Source organism: Miniopterus schreibersii (assembly GCF_964146895.1).
Source record: "Miniopterus schreibersii genome assembly, contig: HAP1_SCAFFOLD_31, whole genome shotgun sequence".
Classification (NCBI taxonomy): Eukaryota; Metazoa; Chordata; class Mammalia; order Chiroptera; family Miniopteridae; genus Miniopterus; species Miniopterus schreibersii.
In genome coordinates, this window is record NW_027669848.1 from 45,255 (window position 1) to 56,498 (window position 11,244).

The 11,244-nt window shown below is 49.4% G+C and overlaps 1 protein-coding gene across 1 annotated transcript in view; it reads right to left on the reverse strand.

The window, feature by feature from the left end:
• LOC308552027 (DNA mismatch repair protein Msh3-like) overlaps positions 1–11,226 on the reverse strand; it is a 52,985-nt gene extending 41,759 nt beyond the window's left edge. Inside the window, exons 1-6 of the mRNA XM_081162991.1 lie at positions 10,930–11,226; positions 8,877–8,994; positions 5,133–5,353; positions 3,016–3,231; positions 761–877; positions 361–478 (exon numbers count right to left, since the gene is read on the reverse strand). Coding sequence (XP_081019117.1) covers positions 361–478; positions 761–877; positions 3,016–3,231; positions 5,133–5,353; positions 8,877–8,994; positions 10,930–11,127 — 988 coding nt within the window. The 5' untranslated portion in view covers positions 11,128–11,226. The remainder of the gene's footprint in view (positions 1–360; positions 479–760; positions 878–3,015; positions 3,232–5,132; positions 5,354–8,876; positions 8,995–10,929) is intronic.
• Positions 11,227–11,244: the final 18 nt, after the last annotated feature.

Here is an 11,244-nt window from a genome sequence, read left to right on the forward strand (position 1 = left end):
GTTTAGGACGATCTGAAGGAGCTTATAAGCCTAAGTGCCTAACCACTGCCCATACTGGCACAGGAAAGTTGTGACTGCAAGTTAGTTGCTAACCGGCAGTCATCTTTTATCAGGCTGTCCTTTTTCTTGCTCTTAAAGTATGATGCACTCTCCTTCACTACCGCATTAGAAAAAAACAGTGTGTGTTTCCAGCCATTACCAACCCACAGCTCTTCAGGAGCACACTGACGGAAAGCTAGAGGAATGACACCGCCTCATCACCAAAAAGATACCCATCCAGAGAACAGTGCTTTTTTAAAGTGCTCCTTAAAACAAAGATTTCTAAAATTTAAGAGAAAATTTCCCATTCAAAAAGGATATCTTCTCCAATAAGTGTAGATTTTGTATAAAGAGCAGTCAATTTCCGGGCAAATAGTGAACTTTTGTTGTCCCCAATGGCCTTCAGCGCTGCTGTTTCAGTCTGCTTCACAACTCCTACCTTCAACAGAAATAAGAAATATTAAATATCAAACATGATAAAAAATTTTAAAACATGTTTTGAGATTTTAAAAGGTTAACTAAAACACCAGTTTTTTAAAAATTTAGCCTAAATATCTAATATGTTAAAGCTCATGAAGATATAATGCTAATAATTATGACATACTTTCATTTCCCCAAAATGCCAAATTCTAAACCGATTAGAGCTACCACCTTACAAAACATGTTTTCTCTCTGGAAGAGAATCGGACCCCTTTTCCCACAAGTTGAAGCCAAAGCTGACCTTATATCCCTTTGCCACAAGGCGGCGCACGTGCACAAACAGTCTGTGAGCCGGTATGCTCGCTGTCATGAAGCTGTGATCTAAGTGGCAATAAATATTGAGCTCCCGGGCTGCAATCTAAAAAATTGAAATAGAGAATATCAATAAATTTCTATTTCAAGATCCCCTGTGTGATATTTGTTCAGTTTGTTAAAAATCCATTGAGATAAACCCGCAGGACTTGTGCCCTTCTCTGTGGTACATCGATAAAAAGTTTAGAAGTCATTCCCTATGCAGGAGCCTACAGTTTCACCTGGTATTTTTGGCAGTTCCCATGGCCTAAGCTCTGGGTCAGCATCTGTATCTACAAATGACTCGGAAGTAAATGACAGGTCCTTTTCTACGTCCTTAGCTCCATCAAAACTTTAAAGTGCTGAGCTTTCTCTGTAATGGGACTAGAATAAGAAACTGTAATGGAATAAGAATTTGATACCATAGCACATGCAAATAACTGAAAATTAGGAGATACTAAGGGTATGTGTACATAAATTATAAACCCACTTGGACAGAGGGCATCTTTGAGGAAGTGAGAAGAGAACCCCCTGGCGAGGTTAGCCAATTCTGATGCATGAGTGATAGAAATGCAGAGCCGGGCAGTCACCTGACACCCTGCCTCCTAGACAGGACCACGGCTCGGAGGCTGCCCACCAGAGCCACAGAGCTCTCATTCCAACATTCTTACTCCCCTACCCTATCCATTTCTGAACTGTGTTAGTTCATCCCGGCAGGGCAGGGCAGGGCAGGGCAGGGCAGGGCAGGGCAGGGCAGGGCAGGGCAGGAAAACATAAGCCTTTACTGTGGTCAAGGCTAAATCTATCATTTGACCTAGAGAGAAGGGGAGAGAACAGTATTTCCTTTCACCCCTTCACTTATCGGGTACTAACTACATACGTGTTCCCGTCTGCAGCAAACGTGCTGTCTCAAATCTGACTTTTAACACAGAACACAGCCCAATGTCATCTGAACTAGACAATACCACTTTCCTGCCACAACAGGATTTAGGAAACTGGAAGAAAAAAGTTGGCCAAGTCTTCACTCCCCATCCATGAGGCAGAAGTGCCACCTCATCACTCTGATGGTGTGCAACCCAACCAGGCCTGAAAACTATGGAATCATCAAAACCACCCAGGACTCCAACAAAGCATTTCCTTAAGCCTGCCCTTAAATACTCAAGTTCACTTCTAACCTTCTTAACTTAGGCCTACGTCAAATACCCCAAATTAAATACAAACCCAACTTAGACCAAGATAGCAACGTGACTAATATAGAGAGACCTGTAAGACTTCAAACATTATTGGTGGCTGGTAGAGTTAATGGGCTCTTCTATTGAGACTTAACAATGCTACTGGCTGTGAAAATTCATAAATTAAGGATAAACAGAGGAACTTACATCTCAAAAATTTTTCCTTGCTGGAGTTTTCATTAGGAAACACATGATTATGGTTCACTTACTAATTGATTCGTCCAGCTTTTGATGGATGAAAGGTATTAAGTGAATACCATGGAGGAGCACCAACATTCCAACAGGAACCCTCATCTCCTTCCCCACCAGTCTAGCACTCAACACGTTTGTGTTCTAGTTTTTACTTTAAATGAAAGCTTTTCATTTTTTTTAAATCCTCACCCGAGGATATTTTTTCATTGCTTTTCAGAGAGAGTGGGAGAGAGAGAAAAAGAACACATCGATGTCAGAGAGACACACTGATTGGTTGCCTCCCTCACGTGCCCCGACAGGGGCCTGGGATCGAGCCTGCAACCAAGGTACGTGCCCTTGACCAGAATCGAACCCAAGACCCTTCAGTCCGAGGGCTGAGGCTCTAGCTACTGAGTGAAATCGGCTAGTGCTACAGGACAGCAGTTTTAAAGGGTAATTGATTACATAAACTTCTTCATAAGGTCAAAAAATGAAACAAAAAAACTGGCCCAACCGGGCGTGGCTCAGTGGTTGAGCATCGACCTAGGATCCAGGAGATCGCGGTTCGATTCCCGGTCAGGGCACATGCACGGGGTGCAGGCTCGATCCTCAGTTGGGGGCGTGCAGGAGGCAGCCGATCAATGAGTCTCATCATTGATGTTTCTCTCTCTCTTTCTCCCTCTCCTTTCCTCTCTCTGAAATCAATAAAAATATATTTAAAAAAAACAAAAATGAAAAAAACTGGAAAATATTTAAGGCTGGACAAGAAAAATATGAAACAGTGTTTGAAAAAACAACTTACCTCTGCATCTTCCCCAAAGAATCTATACTTATATCCACATTCCACACACAGAATTGCATCTTTCTGCTGCTGCTTCATTTCTATGTACTGTAATTCTAACGGTGTGTAGATGCTTTTGGTTCTTTTGTTAGGTGGTTTAGAATCAGAGATTTTCTGTAAGTTTTCACAACTCCCATGTGGTGATCCAAAATGACTGAGATCAGAAAGTGTCTTGTCCTGGCAACCAAGAGATTTTGAGAGTTTAAAAAGTACTAACCATAACATTAGTTCCCAGAGTGAGACTGCAAATTTGACACAAACCTAACTGGTGAATCTGAGGGGAACACAGTATATTAAGGCAATTTTTTTGGTAGGTTTGAAATTTATATATATGTATTTCCTAGGGGGAAAAACTCCTTACTATAAAGTCCTTACTCATATGTTGAGTGAGAGGAGGCATCCAGGAAAAAGGTTCACATACACAGGTCAATCTGTATACTTGAGCAGTAAGCAACATTTTTTCAGCACTTGGAGCAAAATACTCCTCAGATACATTGTAGTCTTTCACGTTCCCAGAGACGGCATTCTGAACTCAGTTTAACTTGTCCTGACAACTCAGGCTGATCAGGTTAATAAAATGGGAATTTTAGGACCTATCAAGACTTATGGGGTTGTTGAGCCCACACTAACAGTCCCAGACCACTGGGCATTCAAGTTTATTCAGTAGCTTTTTTCCATTTGTCTGTGTCCTTCCATGCCATTAAATACTCAGCTATCACTTGTAATAATATCCATATACTACTTCTAGGTGTCCCTTCTAACTGGTTACTTCTAATTTTCTATGAATCAGAGATGCCAAGTTGGTCATTCTATTCATAAAGCTATAGTAAACAGGCTCTTGTGAGGTCCTACAGTAAATTCCCCAATTAATAAATTGTGAACTTTAGTAGATAAAATGTTTTAATACTTTAATGATTTTTCTAGAGAGAGAGGAGGGAGAGGGGTAGAGAGAAACAGAGATAGAAACATCCATGAGAAACATTGAAGGGCTGCCTCCTGCACGCCCCCTACCGGGGATTGAGCCCAAAACCCAGGCATGTGCCCTGATAGGGAACTGATCCAGTGACCTCCTGGTTCATGGGTCGATGCTCAACCTCTGTATTTTATGAGATTCTGGCTAACTGCTTTTAGGTACTAAAGAACAAAAACACCCTTTTCCCGTGATGACCTAAGATAAGCCAATGGATTTTAGCTTGGTATTTTTCTGAGAAAAGAATCTATAGCTTTCATTAGATTTAAATCACTCAAAAAAAAAAGAAAAAAAAAGTAAAGACTACTTCTCTAATTCAGTGGTTCTCAATCAGGCTGCACATTAAAGTGAGAGTTCTTAAACAAAGTCCACGTCCAGTTCTTATTGAAAAACAGTTAAAAACCAGTTATATAATTCTAAGGAAAAGTTTTGCTATCAGTATTTTAAGTGTTCCAGAGATTCTAATTTAAAGCTGGGCTGAAAACCACTATTATGAATTGTAGATTTCAATGATGGAGCAAGAGTTAAATTCCCTGAGTTTGCAATGGTGAAAAACATCAATAAATTATAAAACAGTAGAAGGACCCATATTCAGTTGGTTTACCTTTGAATTTACTTTATGTCAGCCAAGCTTTCAACTGAAAACCTCAGAACATCTATATAAGTGGCCCACTGTGACCATCCCAGTTGACCATGGAGGCCATAAAGAGGACTTTAAGAAACTGAGCTTGTCCTATCAGCAAAGAATCCCCCAAGTCAGTGAATGGCTCCTTATCCACGCCCCATACATCAGAATCACCTGAAGCTTTTGCTTTGTTTTGTTTTAATACAACCAATTCATCCCTCCTTAATACACAGTAAATCAGAATCTCCAGGGACTTAATAAAGTAAAATAAAAAGATAAAATAAAATAAAATAATAAAATAAAATATAAAATAAAATAATAAAATAAAATAACATAAAATAAAATAAAAGGTAAAAGTTCCCTGAACTAATTCAGATGATCAGCCAAGTTTGGGAACCATGCCCCGAGTGGACCCAAAGAACCTCAAGGCACTTTAGAACCTACCATTCTGGGGAGTTGGGTATTTGTCACTCTGTTACACACCTTCTGACTAGTTTGAGATCTGGACTCTTGGGAAGAAACTGCATTCTTTGCACGCAGAAGACTGATATCGTCGAAATCAGTACATTTTGGCAGAACTGCAAATCTCTCCTGAAGAGGCTCTCTCTGGACTTGATTTTGAGGAAGGGCAGAATCGCGGCAGAATTCTTTCAATTTTTCCAGAGACTTTAAAACAATCCTGGTCCTCAGACATTTCCTTGACTCTTAGTTAGTAAATCAGAAGAAAATATAACAATAGTATTTTGTCTCATTACGTCAATTCATAGCCGGCATTGGATTTTTAAAAAATTTATCTTTATTGTTCAAAGTATTACAAATGTCCCCCTTCCCCCCTCATTGATCCCCTTCACCCCGAACCCCCCCCCCCCAAGGCCTTCTCACTATTGTCCGTGGCATATAAGTTCTTTGATTAATCTCCCCACCCCTCCCCCAACCAGCATTGGATTTTTAAAGAGGGAGTTTTGTACTAAAGCAATGACTCTAGTTATAACATAATAAGAAAATAAAGTAACTTGGGTTCAAAATAAGCATAGCACACTTAAAATATACATCTACTTTCTTATTTTACTTGGTCCTAAAAGCCCATTAGAAACTATAGGGTTTTACTTTCTTTCTTCCTTTTTTTTTTTTTTTAAAGCTTTAAGCCCATATGTACAGAAAGAAAAGGAGAGGAGAGTATTGCAAGTGAAATACCTGAAGCTAGAAGAAAAAAATGAATGAGCAACAACCAACTTAGCATACCGGAAGCCTACATCCTAAATCAGCAGTGGAGAAAACCAAGAACCAGTCCTATACTCACAACACAAAATACTTAAAAGGCTCAGGAATTAGGACACCTGTAGCTCTGAAAATGGAATAAAGGGAGGTTATAAAATAACGAGGATTGGCTCAAAGTAATTTGATCCCTAGACCCCATGTCCTAACTCAAGGGCAGCTGTCCATCCGCCACATCAGCAGAGAATTGGAGACTTCTCTGGAAAAGGTAAAACAGGCACACTACTGTGCCTAAGCCAAAAGAATACAAACGGAAATAGTCTTGCTGTGTGCTGAGAAACGCAGCCTCTTCTAAGAGCCTCTTCTCAGAACAGGGCTGTCCCCTAAGGCAGAAGCTGGGGAGACTCTTGACTGGAAAATCTGACCAGCTCCATGCGAAAGACCTAGAGATGCTGACGCCAAGAGTGCACCAAGGAAACCACTCCAGGCACAGCTGCTCTCCTGCCTCCAAGCTTTGCTCATGCTAGTCTTTCTCTGTGGTATGGCCTAGCCCCCAATTTCCACATGTCAAACCTGCACTCATTCATCAAGAGCCATCTCAAAGCTACCTTTCCCATGAAACGCTCCACTAATTCCCCAGCTTAAAAACAATCTTTTCTTTCTCTGTGTTCCTGTAACAAGGTCATAGCTCTCTACAGCATTTATCAGTCTGCTAACTAGAAGTTATTCATAAGCAATCAATCCATAAAAGAAGTGACCACTTACCAGTTATCTGCTATGTGCCAGAAAACATTATTTCACCCTTTAGAGCAACATTATTTTTGTTGTTGTTAATCCTCACCTGAGGGTATTTCCCCCTCCATTGATTTTTAGAGAGTGGAAAGGGCGGGGAGGGAGAGGGGGGGAACACTGGTATGAGAGACACAGCCCCAACCAGGGCCAGGGAGGGAACCTGCAATCCAGGCACGAGCCCGTGACTGGAAATCGAACCTAAGACCCTTCGGTGTGAGGGCTGACACTGTAACCGCTGAGCACACTGGCCAGGGCCTTTTTGTTTTTAATCCTCACCTGAGGATGTTTTACTGATTAAAGAGGAAGGGAGAGAAACATGGATCAGTTGCCTCCCGTACGCACCCCCACAGCCCTCACTGGGGATCAAACCTGCAGCCCAGAGATGCTTCCTGAAGGGACTGACACTCCGACCGAGCCACAGCGGCCAGGGCTGGAGCAATGCTATTAAGTAGCTAGTATTATACATCAGGAAACTGGGACTGCGTTTATCGTCTCCTGCCTTCCCTAAAGCAAAAACACTGAGGTAAGTGGTATGTCTTCTTCATTTCTAAAAGTTTAAAAACCTCTTTTCAGATGGATACTTTATCTTATCTCCTGTTAATCTCATAGCTAGAAAAATGTCTCTTTGAATCTCTTCAATTGTATATATTCATCCTATTTACTATTACTCTCTCCCTTTGAAAATATATAACTGAATCACTCTTCAAAAGTTAAGTTTGTGCCCTGGCAGGTTTGGCTCAGTGGTTAGAGCATCAGCCGGCGGACTGAAGGGTCCTGGGTTCAGTTCTGGCCAAGGGCACGTACCTCAGTTGCAAGCTTGATCCCTGGCCCCAGTGCCTGCGGGAGGCAACCGATTGATATGTCTCTCTCTCCCCCTTCCGCTCTCTCTGAAAAGCAATGGAAGTAGTATCCTCAGGTGAGGGATAAAGAAAAAGTTTGTATATTATACAAGGGAGTCCTTCCTAAGGATACAAAAAACCTTCCCCAGGATGGGGGTGGAGGGCAAATCTTGCCAAAGACAGAATCTAAAGCTAACGTGTTAGACACCTGCGGTGATGGGGATGTAAGCAGAGCACAGGGGCTATAGCCAACGATATTGTAGTAACTACTGATGGTGTCCGGTGGGCACTAAACTTATCAGGGGGTCACTTCGTAAATTACATAAATGTCTAACTACTATGCTGTACACGTGAAACTAACATAAAATAGTAGTGACTGTCAACTGTAATTGGAAAAAACAACTTTAGGTGAAGTAGCCAGTGACTCTTCTGGCTGGTGGATGCTCTTTTTTTCTTCCCAGTATTTATTTTTATTAAGTAAACTGTATTTAAAGTTCCTGTTTCAACAACCGCCATGTCTATGGCCTTATTTCCATAAGCTTCAGAGTTCACTTGGCCAATCTGGAGCTCTGCGGACTAGGGACCGGGACTGGCGAGCGGCGGGCTGAGACCCGCGCGGGAGCGGCCGCGGCCCCGGCCCCGCCCCCGGAGGTTCTGCCGCGCTTCATTCCCGAGCTGCGGGCAGTTCAGTTCAGCTACGAGGGTAATGAAGAAAGGAGCGTTTTCCGTCTTCCCTTATCACATATTCTTGAGGCAAAAAACAGAAAAATCTGCTCAACCAGCTGTATACCCAACGCCTACAGAGGTCTAGGACCTCAGGAATGGTGGCTTTAGCCAAAACCTTTCTGCATATGGAAAAGGTAGCTCCATGATAAAAAAGGACAGGGGAGAGCTACATGTCCTGAGATGGAAATTCTCCAAAACGTTCTGTTAAGTGGAAAAAGATAGTTGCAAATTAGCATATACAGTATAAAACTTATAGAATATTAACTAATTTGTGGGTCTATGTGTATACACATACATGTGAATAAATAGAAAGACCTGAAAGAACATACAGTCTCCCCCCAAGTTAGCAGTAGGCCTCACTGAGAGGGAGGGATTGTGGGCCTATCACTGTCCACCTTCTACATTTCTGTATTGCTTTTTTTACAACAAACATGTTTTACTTTTATAATCAAGACAAAAATAATCTAGAGGAAACTACAGCCACGCTGCAGACCGGCAGCTCCGCCCTGCACCGCCGACCCCGACCCAGCAGCGCGGCCGGCGGGCCCCGTGCGCAGGCGCAGCGGAGGCCTGTCTGCGCCGGGAGCCCCGCCGCGCGCCGGGTAACGCAGCCGTTTCAGAGCCACGGCGGCGAGCGCGGAGCAGCAGGACTCACCGGGGCTCCCCGGCGCCGAGTCACCGCGGCCGCCCCCGTCCCGGGCTCGCTTTGCTCGCTTTTCAACAGGCCCGTCACTCTCCGGGGGTCTCCTGGCGCTTGCGTCGGTGTTTGCGGCCTGTGTGGGGGAAGTCAGACATGACGTCACCGCCAGCCCACAACCGAAAGTCAGCCATGACGTCACCGCTAAGCCCCACCGGAAGTCAGACGTGACGTCACCGCCAACCCACAACCGAAAGTCAGCCATGACGTCACCGCTAAGCCACACCGGAAGTCAGACATTACGTCACTGCTAAGCCACAACAGGAAGTCAGATGTGACGTCACTGCCAGCCCACAACCGAAAGTCAGGCTTGGCGTCACCGCTAATCCACAACCACGAGGCTGCGAGGTAATTTACACGCACTTCTAACCGACAGCAGGGCCCTGCCGCCCTTCCTGCCCGCCGTCGGTTTGGAGCCTGCAGAGACCCTGAGGAAGGCTGTCAGCGCCCCAGGGCGGGGGGGGGGGGGCTGGAGAGACCCTGAGGAAGGCTGTCAGCGCCCCAGGGCGGGGGGGGGGCTGGAGAGACCCTGAGGAAGGCTGTCAGCGCCCCAGGGCGGGGGGGGGGGCTGGAGAGACCCTGAGGAAGGCTGTCAGCGCCCCAGGGTGGGGGGGGGCCTGGAGAGACCCTGAGGAAGGCTGTCAGCGCCCCAGGGCGGGGGGGGGGCCTGGAGAGACCCTGAGGAAGGCTGTCAGCGCCCCAGGGCGGGGGGGGGGGCCTGGAGAGACCCTGAGGAAGGCTGTCAGCGCCCCAGGGCGGGGGGGGGGGCCTGGAGAGACCCTGAGGAAGGCTGTCAGCGCCCCAGGGCGGGGGGGGGGGCCTGGAGAGACCCTGAGGAAGGCTGTCAGCGCCCCAGGGTGGGGGGGGGGCTGGAGAGACCCTGAGGAAGGCCGTCAGCGCCCCAGGGCGGGGGGGGGGGCCTGGAGAGACCCTGAGGAAGGCTGTCAGCGCCCCAGGGCGGGGGGGGGGGCTGGAGAGACCCTGAGGAAGGCTGTCAGCGCCCCAGGGTGGGGGGCGCCTCGCACCCGCCCGCGGGGAGCCCCAGGGAGCGAGGCCGCCCCTTCGCGCAGCCAGCGCGCCCGTGGGACGTGGCACCTCAGCCACTGGGCTCCCTCGTCCAGAGAAGCACCCTGACGCGCAGGAGGTGCCCGTCTAGCGCCGGGCAGTCGGCTGGGCAGTAAAGACGGGCCCCTCGAGCGCTGGCTGTGACTGCACTTGACGGTCACCACCGACCACGCCACGAGACGGTGACCCGCGGTCGGCGGGAAGCCCGTCAAGCCCCAGGTCCCCCAGTACCCTCGGGACGGCGGGCGCGAGGCAGGGCCCGCAGAGCGCCGACCTGCGGACCGCCGTCGGCGCCCAGGACAAGGCCACGCACCCGCGGAGAAACGGAGGGGACGGGGCAAGGCTGCGACGGGCCACGCTGCCCCGTGAAAACGCGGAGGCGCCTGCGAGCCGCTCCGCGCCCCTCGCCCTCCTGCGAGCGGAACGCGGCCCGGGCGGGCGGGCGGGCTCCGCGGGCACCCCCGCCGCAGGGCCCGGGAGGCGGCGGGGACGCGGCCGCGGGTGCGCTCGCCGACGGCGGGGTCCCACAGGCCCGCGAGGACGACGTGGGGCTGCTCCTCCAGCCCCGCCCCGGGGCGCGGAAGGCGGCGGCGGGAAGGGGCCAGACCGACCCTCTCCCGCGGGCCTGCCCTGTCCCCACGGGCGTCAGGACGCCGGAGGGGCTGCCCCGGCCAGCCCTTAGCCCCGGGCCTGGGCTGTCACCCGGGGACGCGACAGTCTCCCAACTGCCTCAGCGCGGAGGGCGGCTGGCGGGTCCCTGCCTGCCCGCCCGCGCCGCGCCCCGCCCCCCCGCGCCCCGCCCCTCTTCCGGCGCCGCGCCCCGCCCCTCTTCCGGCGCCGCGCCCCGCCCCTCCTCGCCCGCGCCCCGCCCCTCTTCCGGCGCCGCGCCCCGCCCCTCCTCGCCCGCCCCTGGCTCCCGCCCCCCCCTCTCCGGAACAGAACCCACCACGTGCTGCGGCCGCTGAGGCGGGAAAGCCGTCGCTGGAGGCGCTGCGGAGGCGGGTGCTCCCCGCGCGGCCCCCGAGCGGGAGGCGGCGGCGCGCAGGCGCCCGCTGGGCCGGAAGAACCGGCTCGAGACCGCTGGCCCTGCAGGGGCCGGACGAGCGCCCGCCGCACCGCCAGGGACTGGCTCTCGGCGCGACATGAAGGCGCGGGCAGGACGGGACGCGCGAGCCGAGAGCCAGCGCGGCCCAGCTCCGGGCGCCTGCGGGAGCGAGCACGTCGCGGGCGGGCGAGCGCGGGGCGGGCGAGCGCGGGGCGG